We start from the raw sequence: 16019 nt of genomic DNA on the forward strand, positions 1-16019 counted from the left end.
GGGGCGAGGGGCAGAGGGCACCCCAGCCCGCGGCCGCCCTTCGCTCTGGCTGGTGTCGGGTCTCAGCAGCCGGATCCCGTTACCCGGCCCCGGGACGTTCGCTTTCATTGAAGAATACCTTTCCCCTTCTGTCTCCCTGCGGTGCAGACAATTTACATGGATGATGGCGTGTCCTCTTTTGTCCAAATCCGAGGCTCCGTTCCGCTGTTCTGGGAGCAGCCAGGGCTTCAGGTAAGTGATGAGAAAGCCTGTCTGTGTGTGTCTGTCTGTCCTTGTTCACCTGCTCTTGCACACCGCTGTGGGCTGCTTCTTCTCATCGTGTTTCTTTCCTGGCACAGTTTCAGGTCTTTCTCCCCAGCCCAGCTGGATTGAGCTGAGCTGTCAGTGTGTGTGCACATGTGCATGTGAGCGTTGCACGTGTGTGTGGTGTTGTACACAGAGACACACGCGTTGTGTGATTTCCCACCTCGAGCTCCCTGATGACACTGGTGAGATGGGAGGTCTCGGGGGGTAAGTGGACCACGTCGTGTGATTGCAGTTCCCTTTGCTCAGACCCCAGTTCGGTGCATTGAAAATGTGACCTCTGATGTCTTTTGAGACCTGTGACCCTCCTGGAAAGCTTTGAAAGGTTTGGGGGGCCCTAGTGGCCGTGTGGCAGGTCTGGTGTTTGGAGGTGCCTGTTCCCGGACCACCTGAGAACTGCACACTGGTTTCTCGTGATTTCTAAAAATACCCCTTGCTGTCCCACGTGGGGCTCTGGCCGGTGCCAGGGCTGTTTGGCCTTCTGTCTCCTGGGAAGTGTTCAGGGTATGAGGCCAAGTACACATTTGTCGTCAACCGAACAGCACGCAGCCCCATTGAGGGAGTTCCTACCCAGGAGGGTCTTGGCCATGTCCTCCTGGACCTTCCTCCCTGGCCAGAGGGGATGTAGGTGCCCTCACAAGACCCCTGTGCCCGGCTTCCATCGCTTTGGCCCTTCTTCCCGAGGGCTCGAGGCCCAGGGCCACCTGCCAGATCCTTGGGAGTGTTTGACACGCCGGGTCTCACCGCCCTTGACCTGACTTGGCCTCAGCTGTGGGCACCTTGTCCTCACGCAGTTGGCAGCTGTGGAAAGGAAGCTTGTCCGCCCTTCGGGGAGACAGGTGGGCAGATGTCTTACGTGGGCTCTGAGTTCTACGGAAAAAGCTCTGAGAACGTTCAGTTTCTCCAACAGAAAGGAACACCTAAGACGCGCTCAGCAGCTTGTGGCATTAAGTGGCTGCAGAGAGAGGCACTCCCGGGGACGGATGGAGTGTTCCCTGGAGCCCATCCCCAGAGAGCTGTGTTTTTAAACAGCTCAGCTGAGATATAATTTACACAGAGAAACCTGGAGAAGCCTGTGAAGCGTACAATTCTCTGGGTTTTAGTCCATTTACAGAGTTGTGTAACCATCGCCGTGGTCTAATTTTAGAACACATTCTTCACCGCCAAGAAACCCTGTGCCCATCAGCGGTCACTCCCCATCCCCTCCAGCCCTACCCGAGTCCTCGGCAGCCACTCATCTATTTTTTGTCTCTCTAATTTGCCTATTCTAGACATTCTAGAAGGGGTTTTGAAGTTTAATTTTCTTGAGATGTGCAGTTTCCTGGGCGGGGGTGGTTATGGGAGCATCTTAGAGTTTGGGAAGGACCCTTTGAAACTCGTCTCTTTTAGCCTCTCACCCAGTTTGGGGTTGCTCTTCCAGGCTTGAGGTCATGATTCAGGATGGCTCCGTCATCATCATTATTGTTATTAGCTAGTTTCTCCTTGCCTTGCACAGTCTGCCTCTGCAGGGGCCGTGCCACACGAAGTCTGCGTCCTCGGACCTTCACGGTCCCCCTTTTTCCACTTCATCTTCTCCAGGACCCTCCTTAATCATCTCTGTCTTGTTTCTAGAACTCGCCATGCTCTGGTCTCTCTCTTCTGAAAACAAAGCTTGTCATTCCCTTCTTTAATTTCGGTCTTCACGTTGAACCCGCAGATGCTCTAGACGCAGCCTGACCCTGCCGTGGAGCAGCCGTGCATCTGTGGACCTTGGCTGGCTCACTTTTCTGCAGCTATAGCACCTCCTGGACTCATGACGCTTGTTAAGGCTCTTCTACAGCCTTCGTGGTTTCTTCAAAATAAGTTTCAAAAGACTTCAGTGTTCATGAATCTTTTGCTAACCTTTGGGTTTGATACCTGTGTTTACCCTCTAAATATTATTCTGCATCAAAGGCAGATGAGGTCCTCTTTGAAGGAGGTTAGCTCTCAGACCCCCTACCTGGACTATCAGTAGCAAGTCTGACGATCAGTCTGGTGGTTTTTTTCCATTTTGAAAAACTCTCACTCCATCTTCACTTAGGTTAGATGAACAGTGCAAAGATTTGGAGGTGAATAGCTTGCATTTTAAGTTGCAGTGTTGCAGCCTCTTATGCTTGCCCCAGGGAGCAGATGAGCCCTGGTTTCGGGGAGTGGTGGGGAGGGGGCGGTATGAGGGTATGGGGGTATGCAGAGAGGTCTGTGGATGGTGATTTGTCTACACATTTTCACAGGCCCAGGACCTTCATTGCAAACTCCTGGGTCCCGACTGCGTTTCCAGCAACACGTTCCCCTCACATTTCATCTTTGTCATGTCAGCAGGTTGTGCCGTTTATAAAGAGCCATATCGAAAGCTAGTTGCTCTTCCAGTTCAGTCTATTTAGTGATGTTTTTATCTAGGATTCGTTTGAAGACTTTGCTGCTCTTGTTGCTTTAGCGTCTTCTTCCCTGTAAGGTGCACACACAGGTCTTGCACTGGCGGGTCAGGTCTGTGTTTTGAAGCTTCATGTGGCTCAGCCGAGGAGGGAGAAGACCACTCCCCTCTGCGGCTCCCACCGTGCCCACATCCACCTCCTCCCCGTCAAAGCCTGTTCACCGAGCTCCGGGGCACGCAGCCCTGTGTGCTCTGAGTTGGGTGGTTGTACCTTCCTGTGTTCCAAAGACGATGTGAGATGGATCATACTGCAGCAGTTTTAGAAATAATGACAAGGTTGGGATGAGGAGAAAAAAGTGCTTAAAATGGATGTGAACCGAAGCCAGCATGACCTGGTACACACAGTGCAGACCACGGGCCTTGCACAAAGCTCCTGGGCTCACCAGCAACATCACAGAAAGAAATAAGGTCACGAGACAGCTTATTGTGGTTTAGAGCATAGGCTCTGACGTTATAGGGACCTGGGTTCCAGTTCAGGTTCTGGTTCCCCTACTTAGGAACCATATACTGTTGAGAAGTTTTTATCTCAAAAAAAAAAGTGGAGAAACTCTTTCTTGCTAAGCCTTAATTTACGCTTCCGTAAAATGGGGTTGGCTGTACCAGTCTCATAGGGTTATGGAGAGGATTGAATATCATGAAATGTATTAGAATTCAGTACAGTATATAGACTCTAAAAAGTATGAAAAACGGTAGTTGTTAATGTTATTCATAACATAAAATACAGCATCTAAGAGACAGAAGGACTTCCCAGGTGGCTCTGGTAAAGAATCAGCCCGCCGATACTGGGGACGCAGGTTCCATCCCTGGGTTGGGTAGATCCTCTGGAAGAAATGGCGACCCACTACCTGTATTCTTGCCTGGGAAATCTCGTGGATGGAGGAGCCTGGCGGGCTACAGTTCACAAGGTTGCAAAGAGTCAGACGCAACTGAGCGACTGAGCACATACGCAGACAAAAGCCCAAGTTGCATTAGGAGAGGTGTGGCTCTTTGTGCCCTATGAGTCGAGTAGGAGTTTCACACTGAGTCCCCACGGGGATGCTGTGTGGTGTAGAGACAGTGTCCTCACCTCTCTGAGTTCATGTGCAGCGCGAGGACCAGTCTCCGGGCTCTTCCACCACCCAGCCCTCATACACACCCCTGGGGAAGCCGTTTATTCATCCCGCAGGCTCTCATCACACGTCTGGTACGTTCAGACACCTGACATCAGAGGTTGCCCCTGCCTTCCGGGAGGCGGGGACAGGGCCTGACGGTGTGGTATGAGCAGAGCCAGGAGAGAGGGCGACTGAGGTCCCCGTGTGCTGGGGTCCAGCCCCGGCTGGTCCAGGGTATTCGAAGCGGGGACGGCGTTGGCGAGGATCAGAATACAATAGCTTCAATTAGATATTAATTAAAGATGTAAAGAGTAATAGAATGAGGATAGCTCAGTAGGAAAATTCAGTGGAGAAAAGAGGCTGAATAGCTTGGTTTACGCGGGAGACCAATAAAACTTCAAGACAAGAAGCTTGCACCACTTACGTAGGCCGCAGGCGTCCTTCCGTTCTCCCGAAGGAGAGGAGACACTGAGGCCTCCCCGGTCGGATCTTAGAAACCCAGGCATAATTAGTAAGCATGGCGGGTTCCGCGCTCCAGATGGAGACTCAGCCAGAATTTGAGAGAGAGAGAGACATGGGGAGACCAGTCTTTCAAGGAACTGATCCCAATTCTTTATTTTCCATGGTCTACTTTAATACACTGAGATGTTATTCAAAAGTCACACGGGGTCAGCAGTCCTGACTTTTATCAAAGTCAGGTGCTTCATACAAATGTATACGGAGGTCTTAGGGATATTACATCATCTTCTGGCCAGGGGGCCTGCTGACAATTTATGACCCTCTCCTTGTGACAGCGGTCAGTCAACCAGGACATTTATTTCTCCAGGGGTGATTATTCTTGAAACAGACGCCACCTTCCGAAAGTACCAGATAAAGTTACATTCCTATAGGGTGAGGGTGTAGTGGGTTTTAATTAAGGAAAGAATTTACTTAGCCTAAGGTCCAACGTGATTAATATCAAAGGTTAATACTTATTTCTTCTATATATTCATTAATGTATGTAAGGGCAGGGGATGTGGAGACTTAGCAACAAACATTGGCTCAACAAATGAAAAACCCCTCACCAATACAATTTCTAATCAGCCCATTATACTTATACTAATAGTTTTCTAACTTTTCTAAGGAACCTGTTTTTAGAAGGTTTAAAGCATCTCGTGCCTCTCATGGTTGGGAGGCTGTGAGCAATCACATGTGGCCGAACAAGCCTGTCAGGCAGGCCAGAGAACCTTCAGAGGAGTTTGTAGGTTAAAACATTCTTGTCACGCCCAGGAGTTTTTATTAACTGGAGCTCTAAGTTAACTCCTTCTCCGAAAGAGGTGGTGGGGGATAGCCCCCCGTAAAGTCAGAGGTGTAGGTGAGAGCACAAAGTAGTAAAGCAGGCAGGCTCTGGTTATGGGGGTAGATGCTCGAGGATTTCCAGGGGGACTCCTGAGGCTCGATCCCGCCTTTGCGTATGTCGAGCCTCCTTCCTCATGACCTTTGCCACGGGCGGAGTGCCTCACTCTGGCCCCCAACACCTGTGCTGCGGGGGTGGGCATCTGAACTGACTCGGGAAGGGTGGGGTGGGGTCACCCCGGCCAGGAAGGCAGAGGGGACCACGACGCAGATGCTGCAACCCCTGCGTCAGACCACATCCAGGAACTGTGCTGGCTCGGCCACCTACAGCTCGGCCAGGGGGACAAGTTCGTGGGGAAAGGTGTGGCTGGAGAAGCCAGCTAGGTCCTGATGAACATGGGCTTTGTATGTTACACTGAGAAGTTTGAATTTTGCCCCAGTGGTGCCAAAAGTGCTGCATGTTGAAACTACTGGGCACTCATAAAATTCCTGGTGCTCAGGGCGTGTGCTATCCCCATTATATCACGACGGGTGAGAGCAGCCATGCATGCTGTTTTAAAGATGCTTAGATGGCTCCAATGTGCAGAAGGCTTGGGAACCACTCAAGGTTATGGTGGTAAACCAGCTTTTCTGGGGCCAGGAGGGAGAAGTTTGGAGTTGTTGCTTTTGCCCATTTTTGTGGTATAAATACTCCCATCATGGCTTATTTAAGGCCAACGCCTTAGCCGTGGAGCTGGGACACACCATGGCTTGTGAAGATAAAGGTAAAGCCACCAGGTAGGATGATGGCAAGGATCCAGACCACAGAGGCTGGCATCTTTAACTAGGGGAGGGGCGGGGAGATGTTCAGAGATGCCCTTTGTGGCTCTGGGACCCTCTCAGGAGCTGGTAGACACTCCATGTCCACCCAGCCAGGCGTTATTCTTCCATCCACTTCCTCAGGCTCAGCCTGGAGCATTTAGGATCGCACCTCTGGCTTTAGAGACCAAAAGGGAATGGTCGGTCACGCATCCAGTTGGCTGGGGGAGGAGGGTGGGCAAAGGAGGAAGAGGGAGACTAAAAAAAGCAGCGAGGTCAGTTCCTGTGTGCGGGGCCAGCCGTGGTTTCATTCCAGCCCTGCCCGAAGCTGCTCCCTGCGGCTCTGACCCACAGCGGCCTCAGGACTAAGTGACATCAGAGAGGAGAGCTGCAGGTCAGTGTCCGAGCCGGGCATGGGCAGGGCCCGGCATGGGGAGGCCGGATGTGAGGCTTTGGGCAGCCGGACTAAAGGGTTATCCAGGTGACAGAGGAAGGGTGACCTTCCAGAGAGCGTCCCAGGCCCGCTTCTGCCCAAGGACCACGTCCTCAGATAGTCCATCCCGCTGGGAGCCCACAGTGTCCCTTTGCCCCTCCTCCGGGATGTTACTTCAATCACCTGTGCAAGGTGTTCCTCAGTTTCTCTGTTTAGTATGTCTTACTTTTCAACCAAGAAGCGATTTACGGGAGACACTTTGCAACCATGCAAATATCCTGCTCCTCGTCAAACTCCCTTAAGATGTATGGGTCAATGGATGATTTTTGCCGAACAGTTTTTTCCCGGGATGGTTATAAGGCGATGATTTCCCATCACTCCTTCTGTGTTTATTGGTTGGTATTTGCTGTAAAAACCCTCCCTTCTCCCCATCCCTGTTCCCCATCCAGCTAGCCGTCTCACCAGGTGGCCACCGCCCTGTCCACCTGCCCGCATCCATCTATCCATCCAGTCATCCACCCAGCCAGCATGCTCGCCTCTGTAGAGATTCCTGGATTCCTGTTCTCTTCATCAGGTTATAATCCACTACTATCCTTAACACTGTTCCGTGTCAGGTTGTCCTAGATTTGTCCAGCTGCAGAGGCCCTCAGCCAATAGCAACACGTAGTTTCAAGTTTGCGTTTTAAGCTGCCGGTGTGAAGTAAGTAGTTCTAGACAGTAAGGCAGATTCATTTGCGGGTAGTTATGGCAGCTCAGATTTGAGGGGCAGTCAAGGTTCCTGGCCTCGCAAAAGAGGCTGGAGGCTGGTTTCTCTCTCCCGGTTGGCTGGGCCACACCTCTGCCCCATGGAAGTGTTTGTGGATCCAACCTGGGCCTCGTGGTCTGTCTTCTGTGGATGAGTCCAGCTGGCATGGTCCACGTGGCACTTAGGAGAGGGCCACAGCAGAGCCGGACTCGGGTTCAGGGTCTGGCCATCCTGAGCTGTAAACAGACCACGGAGGGGCCGTGGGGCTCCTGCTCTGGCCTGGCTGGTGGCGGAGGGTGAATGGGAAGGCGATCGCATCCTGGGCCGGAGGAATCACCAGCGTCATCTCTCTTTGATTTAGGTTGGCTCCCATCATCTGAGACTCAGCAGAGGCCTGGAGGCCAGCGCCCCTGCCTTCGACAGGTAGGGCCGTCAAGTCCATCCTTCCTCCTATCAGACAGTGGGGTGGGGGGCCAGGGAGTGGCCAGAAGGGGGAGACCCCAAATGTGCACTCTGAATCTGCCTTTCACTCTGGTTCTTTCTGCCAAAAGGCAGTTTACAAAATGAAATTTTTCCCTTGCTCTCAGGTTTCCCTGCAGGTTCATTTAATAAACTGCTCAGGTAAAACTTTGCAGTTATTTTATCCATTCCTTCTGCAGTGACGCTTTTATCTATTTGTCCTAGTTAATAAGGGGTCATCTAAACTATAGGGTATTTCCAAGCCAGTTTCCTTTTGTTTTTGAAGTTAAATATTCCCAGGCTTTACAAAGTAATGGTATAGAAAGGTATAAGGGAAAAGGCAGAAGTGCCCTAGCTCACAATTCCCACTGTTAGCTTTTATGTGTCATTCTAGAAGAAATTCTGGTTCAGTTCAGTTGCTCAGTCATGTCTGGCTCTTTGTGACCCCATGGACAGCAGCACCCCAGGCTTCCCTGTCCGTCACCAGGTCCTGGAGCTTGCTCAGACTCGCGTCCGTCGAGTCGGTGGTGCCGTCCAGCCGTCTCGTCCTCTGTCGCCCCTTCTCAACTCTGGGTCATACATAGTTAATTGTTTAAAGCACCGATTGAGTCATTGCACGCTTCCTATTTTTCAGCTAGCTTAAGAAAAGCCATCACTAACCTAAACTCTTGGTAATCTGTACTTGAAAGTTATTAGCTTCTTAAAATATATGTTGTTTTTACTCTGAATGCTAATTTTAAAATGATCTTAATGGCTATAAAAATAATTTTCAAAGTAATTTTTTAAGTGTTCTAATCATGCTACCTGAAGCTTCATTTGGACTTTAAATTTGCTTGCAGCCTTCTTCTTGACCTTAAAATCGGTAACACCATCCCACCTGTGTCCCTCAGTTGGTGTATTACTACTCACCTGAGCAGGCCCTGCTCTGACTCCACATGTCAGACCTCAGGCCAGGACGCACCTTCTGTGGGCAGGAGGAACCACAGAGCCTGGAGTAGTCAGGCCATGCATGTCCTGTTCTTCCAGCACCCGCCCCCCGGGGCTGCCTGGCTCCAGGGACGGGGTGCAGCCTGCCAGCTTGTGGGGAGGCTTTGATCGCCTAGATCTGATCCAGCCCTGCATCTTCCCAGGGGAGAGACTGAAACAAGGCAGGGTTGCTAGGACCATGGCCCTGGGAGAATTCCTCCCCACGGAGGCAGAAGCCCATCTGAAGATGAGCAGGCAGGCTTATTGTCAACCGTCTGCAGAGCAGCATAGACTGCCCACTTTCAAATCCTTGTTCTTTTCTGCAGTGTTTTCCTTCAGAGCTAGTAAGACAGGTTTTTTGTGTCTACCCACCCCCCCCAGCCTTTATGGGGCCAAAATGGTTCTTTTGTGATAATTGACTTTAAAATATTCCATTTACGAGAGAAGCGTTATTGCAGACACGGGGAAAATGCAAAACTGTTTAAAGAAGAAAAGAATCTAAAAGCGCATAAAATTCCACCACTTTTAACATTGTCCTGTGTTGTCTTCCAGTTTTTTCTAGTTTCAGACGTAAAGATTGTATTACTAAATCAGTTTTACGTCTGTTTTTTGCATTATGTCTCCCTATTTTTTTAAAAAGCTACATTTAGCTATTCTAACATTGATGAAAGTAAAAGAGGAGAGTGAAAAAGTTGGCTTAAAGCTCAACATTCAGAAAACGAAGATCATGGCATCCGGTCCCATCACTTCATGGGAAATAGATGGGGAAACAGTGTCAGACTTTATTTTTTTCAGGCTCCAAAATCACTGCAGATGGTGACTGCAGCCGTGAAATTAAAAGGCGCTTACTCCTTGGAAGGAAAGTTATGACCAACCTAGATAGCATATTCAAAAGCAGAGACATTACTTTGCCAACAAAGGTCCGTCTAGTCAAGGCTATAGTTTTTCCTGTGGTCATGTATAGATGTGAGAGTTGGACTGTGAAGAAAGCTGAGCGCTGAAGAATTGATGCTTTTGAACTGTGGTGCTGGAGAAGACTCTTGGGAGTCCCTTGGACTGCAAGGAGATCCAACCAGTCCATCCTAAAGGAGATCAGCCCTGGGTGTTCATTGGAAGGACTGATGCTAAAACTGAAACTCCAATACTTTGCCCACCTCATGGGAAGAGTTGACTCATTGGAAAAGACCCTGATGCTGGGAGGGATTGGGGGCAGGAGGAGAAGGGGACGACAGAGGATGAGATGGCTGGATGGCATCACCGACTCGATGGACATGAGTTTGGGTAAACTCCGGGAGTTGGTGATGGACAGAGAGGCCTGGCGTGCTTCGATTCATGGGGTCACAAAGAGTCGGACACGACTGAGCAACTGAACTGAACATTATTAAAATTATAGTTACTTTTCAATAGCTGGTGGTAAGAATATTGGAGTCTCCCCCTACTATTTCAATATATGTGTAATAATCTCTGATATGCAAAGAATTTTCCTAAAGATGGAAATTTTCTTATAACCTTCTTGCTGAGGTTAAACATCATGAAATGCAGTACTTAGATGAAAAGACTGGGCCCCGAGGTTGATGGCTCCCCTACTGGTTTTTCTAGATTTGAGAAACTACCAGGTGAACTAGGTTAACTTTGGAGTTATGCACATTGCATTTATGAGGCTCTGTTCATGAGAGGCAGGTTAGCAGTTCTGGATTTACGGGGGGACTGTATAGAAGTCCAGCGTATCCTTGTCTGACGCCACGCGTGTTCGGAAGTCTGATCTGCTGTTCCTGTCGGCCGCTGCCTTTCCTGGGGCCAGCTCACCCTAGACCGCTAGTGCCCAGCTGGTGCCCTCGAGGGCGGGGTCGTCAGTGTGTGTCCCAGGGGCAGGGCATCACAGACTGCCCCGCTCTGTTGCAGGCATATGGTGCTTCTGAAGGAGCAGTATGGGAAGCAGGTGGTCGTGAACCTGCTGGGCAGCAGAGGCGGAGAGGAGGTGCTCAACAGAGCCTTTAAGGTAACTGGCTCCCTGCCCTGGGACGAGGCCAAGAGAAGGGGAGGGGGGCCTGCTCTGGGTGGGCTTCCCTGGGGACTGGAGACAGTGGCCTGCTCGCCCCATCTTTGAAGAGACTTTTTTCCATCAGAGCTTCAGCATTAAGTGATCTGGGCTCCTGATGAATGAAGTTTACTTTTCGTGAAGCCGTGTTTGGGTGAATTTGCTCAGAATGAGAACAGAGCGTCTCCTAGCTCCAGCTGCCTTTTCTCCCCGCTGGGTCATTGAGGACTCAGCATGGCCAGGCCTTTCCCCACCTCTCTTGGACAAACATACACACGTGTGCATGCATACATGCACGCATACATGTATGTTTGGGCTCCACCCCATGCATCCCTGACCCCTCAGGGGGCTGGGGTCCCCTGCTCACTCGTCGGGCGGGCCCAGCCACTAGTCCACACCTCCTGGCAAGTCCACACGAACACCCGCAGGACACTTGTACCTAAGTAGCTCTTCAGAGCCCCTGCTGGGTTTAACGCGAGCAGCCTAACATAATTTCCTCCTGTGAACTTGGAGCCTTCGAGTCGTCATCCAGCCTTGTTTGGGCTGCCCCCCACCCCGCCCTGCCCGAAGCTGCTCACTGTCCCCAGCTCTCTGTGGACTCCCCTTGGCTTTTGGCACATATTCCCCGCCCTGGGAAGATGCAGCGAGAAGCCCTGGATGGGGAGGGGGGCCGTGAGCAAAAGGCTCCACCCACCTCCAAGCATCTCTCCCGATTCCCAGTGCCCCCATGCGCATTCAGTCTTCTCTGGACCGAGTGGGCTATGGGCCTACACAGTCCTTTCAGCCCGTGTCCCCTGCTGGATGGGAAAGGAAAAAACCCTGTGGTTGTTCAGAGCTCAGGGAAGCCCCTTATGGAGAGTGTGAGCTTCCCGTCACTTCACAGGAAGTGTGTCCCCCGTGGTCCTGGCCCCTGGCCAGTGGAAGCTGAATCCACGGGGTGCGCGTTTCCCGCTGTTTGGGGAAGCCCCGTGCTTGCAGCAGACTTTCTGGTGGCCAGTTTCACTTGGCCAGACCTGCTTTTCCTGTTTGGTTTGTTGCTATGGGCAACAAGCTTGACAAGTATCTCCCCTCCCATCCATCTTGGCAGCAGTGTTGGCAGCTTATTTTAAGAAAAAAGAAGGGGGGGAAACCCTCAAGAACCTTCTCCCCTTTGTGCCTCGATTTTGGGGAGAAGGTGTTCTTAGCTGCCCCAGCAGCTGGTGGACCCCCGGGCCAGAATGGCAGACAGCCGACCTGGGGCCCAATGCAGGAGGCCAGGCTTCTGGGCAGGGAGGGGGTGAGAGGCAGACACTACCTGGAGAGCCTGGGTCATGGTCCCCACTGGAGTCGCATCAAAGAAGTTCCCTCAGCCCGTCGGCTCCACCACACTGAGGTCCACGCACTGGCAGCTGGCCTGTGACCCATGGCTCTCAGGCCACAGGGGACTGGGCACTTCTGCAGCTCATGAAGCCGCCAAGCGTGCCTGCTTTGGGTCAGCTGACGACCTCAGAACGAGACCTTCTTAATGTCGGTGCTTGTGTGTTGATTTGCATCTAGCCCGTGGGGGTCAGGCACTCAGAGTCGTAGGGACTAGACCGCCCGAAGCCTTTCTAGCCCTTTAAGTCACTAGACTCTGGCTGGGCACATGGTGGACAAGCCTGACCTGAAGCCACACTCTGGGATGGCAGCGCGTCATCCTTTGCCCCCAGGGCTGCCTGGTGAGAGTGCTGGGGTAGCCGGTGTAGAGGGCAGACCTCTGCCCAGCACCCACCTGCGTGCTTCTCCATCTCGGCCCTGCCTTCAGTCTGGCTCACCTGCTGGATCTAAGCCCCGGGAGGCCCTGAGCCCCCATCTCCCCAGGGTTTCACTGGGCTGGACCTCCCCCACCCGCAGGTCCTCCTGGAGGACCCTCCTGGAGGCTTGGCTTGTAGGGATGGGACTGGTTACCAGGGCGACGGGAGCTGGATTATGAGCTCCGCAACCTGCTTCACTGCCCCGGGTCCTGGGACACTGAGCACTGCGGGGCCTGCAGAACAGAGCCGTCCTTCCCCGCAGGCGCCCTCTGGAGAGCCCTGTGGGAGGTGATGTCCCTGCTGGGCCCGGGGCTGCCCCGAGGAGCCACGGGGCAGAGTCACAGAGCCACAGTCTGGCTGTCTTCCGCCCGAGGCGGACCTCCGGCCCTTCTGCAGGCGAGACGCGCTTTGTGGTTTCGTCCCCAGGGTCGTGTTCTGTGCTGCCCCTTTCCGGATCAGGGCTGGTAAACCGCCTGGTCCACCGTAACCCTTCAGGCCAAGCCCCTGGGCCCTGCTGAGTGATGCGGTTAAGCGGCCAGATGCCCCGCCACCCTCTCCCATCCCCTTTCAGAAGCTGCTCTGGGCTTCCTGCCACGCCGGCGACACGCCTATGATCAACTTTGACTTCCATCAGTTTGCCAAAGGTGGGAAGCTCGAGAAATTGGAGAACCTCCTGCGGCCCCACTTGAAGCTGCACTGGGATGACTTTGACGTGTTCACCAGGGGCGAGAATGTAAGTCCACGGTGAGTCTCACTCATGTCCTGTCCTCCTGCCGGATGGATGGGCTGGCCAAGAGGCAGGCGACTCCTGGGAACGCACCCCCAAGCCTCGCTGCTCCTGCTTTAGCCGGTGGGCAGACCTGTGACATGTCCTATTGGGGAAACCTCCACTGGGGTTTCCGTGGGAAAGACAGAGCCAGACAGGCAGCTTAGGATCCGCTCGTCTGCATCGTGCTGGTGACTCTGGGCTGCAGGGGTGGGCTCTAGGTGGCGGTGGGCTACCAGGCAGGAGGTGAGGGGTTCTCTCTTGATGAGTTTCCTTGGGGGCCTGCAATCCCACAGGCTTCTTCCAACACAGCTTGTAACTTGTATGCATTGGTTTCCTAAGTTTTCAGAAAGGCACTTTGCGGATGAACTGTCTCGACTGCCTGGACCGAACCAACGCAGTGCAAAGCTTCATCGCCCTCGAGGTCTGTCTCTCGGCCATCTATATCCTGTCCTGGGCTGCTGGGGGGATGGGCTGGGCTCAGCACCCTCGTGGGCTCTTGTGGTCACCGTGGGGAGGGGACAGCCATGTGCCCGGCATCTAGAGAGGGGTCTCGCTGAGGGTCACGTGACCGGTGGCCCCTCACCAGTGAGGGGTGGTGGTGGGCCTCACACACTCTTTGGAAGGACCCCAGATGCGGCGGTCCACGGCCACCACCTGGAGGAAAGACAGGCTGTAGTGGTTGTTGTGGACGAGGGTGGAGTAAGGCTGCCTGAGGTGAGGCTGGGTTTGCAGCCTGCTGCCCGGGTGACCTCCCCTGGCTCCCTGCTGGGAGGAGGCGTGGGGTCAGTGCTGCCCGCCATCCAGCCTTGGCTGTCCTGCTTGCTGGGGGTGTCAGGGGAGGGCTGGGTGGTGTAGATGAAGTCCAGTGGGCCATGGCGGGAAGCCCCATCCTCCGATGCGAGGGGGCCCTGTCCTCTGAGGGCGCAGAGTCAGCCCCATAATCACTGAGTAGGAGCTCTTGGGGAGTGGCGCCTGGTGGTGTACCCTGGGCAGCTTCCGAGGGGCACGTCGGTGACCGCTGGTCCCTCTGGCTTTCCCAGGTCCTCCATCTGCAGCTCGAGAGCCTCGGGCTGAACTCAAGGCCCATCGCTGACCGCTTCGTGGAGTCCTTCAAGGCCATGTGGTCTCTGAATGGGCACAGCCTGAGCAAGATGTTCACGGGCAGCCGGGCCCTGGAGGGGAAGGCCAAGGTAGGGCCATGCCTCCGGGGGCGGCGGGCGGGCAGACAGGCGGGGGCCCAAGCAGGCCCCTCTCACGGCTGTCTGTCTGTCTGTCCGTTGTCCGGCCTACGGCAGGTGGGCAAGCTGAAGGACGGGGCCCGGTCCGTGTCTCGCACGATCCAGTCCAACTTCTTCGACGGGGTGAAGCAGGAGGCCATCAAGCTGCTGCTGGTTGGAGACGTCTACAGCGAGGAGTCTGCGGACAAGGGGAGGATGCTGTTGGACAACCCGGCCCTGCTGGGTGAGGGGCTCCCACTTGCCTGGAGCTGGGTCGGGGGGGCGTCCAGTTGCCCTGCCATCCAGAGGACATGCGATGGGTCCAGCTAGCCTGCCCACCCTCACATAATCTTAGATGGCAGGTGGCAGGCAGCCCCTGAGCGAGCTTCTGTGCTCAGAACCTGACCCTTGACTCTAGCTTGACCCGTCTCACGGTGTGACCAGCTGATCTAAACAACCAGCTGCCTTGTCTTGTGTGAGATGCTCAGCCAGGTGCAGCTGCAAGTGGAGGCTGAGGAGAGGCTCAGGAGAACACAGTCATTGCCCTCACAAGTCCTGGAGATGCCGCGTGAGGCCACGTAGAGAACCCCAGGGTGGTCAGGAGGCAGAAGGGCGCTTAAGCCATGGTTATTATTGGGGTTTTCATAGCGAAGGCTGGGTGGGGTAGACAGTGTGGCACGGGCTGGCTGGAGTAACTCTGGAGCTTTGGGCTACAGCCGTGGGCTCTAGGTGGATGGTTGCTCAGCTGTGTCTGACTCTGCAGCCCCATGGACTGCAGCACACCAGGCTTCCCTGTCCTTTACTATCTCCCAGAGTTTGCTCAAACTCATGTCCATTGAGTTGGTGATGCCATCCAACCACCTCATCCTCTGTTGCCCCCTTCTCCTCCTACCCTCAGTCTTTCCCAGCATCAGGGTCTTTTCCAATGTGTTGGCTCTTTGCATCAGGTGGCCTAAGTATTGGAGCTTCAGCTTCAGCATCAGTCCTTCCAGTGAATATTCAGGGTGGATTTCCTTTAGGGTGGACTGGTTTGATCTCCTTGTTGGGAGGACGTCGACTCCAGGGAGTGGGGGCTGGAAAGAGGAGGCGCAGCTCTGGACTGGTTGTGTGCGCAGAACAGGTTCTGGCTGACTCTGAGACCGGGCTTAACCCCAGGAAGAGCAGTCCCTCCCCACCCCGAAGGTCGAACTCCACAATATACAGAAGATAAAATTGTTTACACGAAACCAGCTGTCACTCTGGTTTCCGGGAGCCTGTTCTTCTGGACTCACGGAAGCATTCACGCTCCTCCTCTGTTACTTTGGACCGTTTTCCAAACCGAGAGGCTGGGAGAGATAAAGTGGGCTCCCCAGGAGCTGATGTCTTTGAATGTTAACTTACTCCAGGAATCTTTCTCAGCTAGAAAGGGTTCTTGGTCCCATTGCCACATGTTATTTATAGGCATTCTCCCCTGAGGGTAATCTCCTGTTTCTGTTATAACCCGGGACCCTAGAAATCCTGCAGTAGGTAGGCTGCCTTCCACTCTTAGGGACAGGACTGTCATGGTTCCCTCAACAGCTAGAGGTTTCTTTTCTTTTTTTTGAAATTAGTTATACTTGACATGTTAGCTTCAGGTGTATAACATAATGATTTGCTATTTGATGT

General features: G+C 53.4%; 1 protein-coding gene across 7 annotated transcripts in view; it reads left to right on the top strand.

The window, feature by feature from the left end:
- SYNJ2 (synaptojanin 2) overlaps nucleotides 1–16019 on the top strand; it is a 108647-nt gene that overhangs the window by 63715 nt on the left and 28913 nt on the right. For all 7 annotated transcript variants that reach the window (XM_024997111.2, XM_024997112.2, XM_024997113.2 and 4 more), the window contains 7 exons: nucleotides 148–231; nucleotides 7516–7577; nucleotides 10482–10578; nucleotides 12961–13133; nucleotides 13498–13579; nucleotides 14199–14348; nucleotides 14454–14619. In XM_024997111.2, the coding sequence (XP_024852879.1) occupies nucleotides 148–231; nucleotides 7516–7577; nucleotides 10482–10578; nucleotides 12961–13133; nucleotides 13498–13579; nucleotides 14199–14348; nucleotides 14454–14619 (814 nt within the window). The remainder of the gene's footprint in view (nucleotides 1–147; nucleotides 232–7515; nucleotides 7578–10481; nucleotides 10579–12960; nucleotides 13134–13497; nucleotides 13580–14198; nucleotides 14349–14453; nucleotides 14620–16019) is intronic.

This window comes from Bos taurus, chromosome 9 (genome assembly GCF_002263795.3).
Source record: "Bos taurus isolate L1 Dominette 01449 registration number 42190680 breed Hereford chromosome 9, ARS-UCD2.0, whole genome shotgun sequence".
In the NCBI taxonomy this organism is placed as follows: Eukaryota; Metazoa; Chordata; class Mammalia; order Artiodactyla; family Bovidae; genus Bos; species Bos taurus.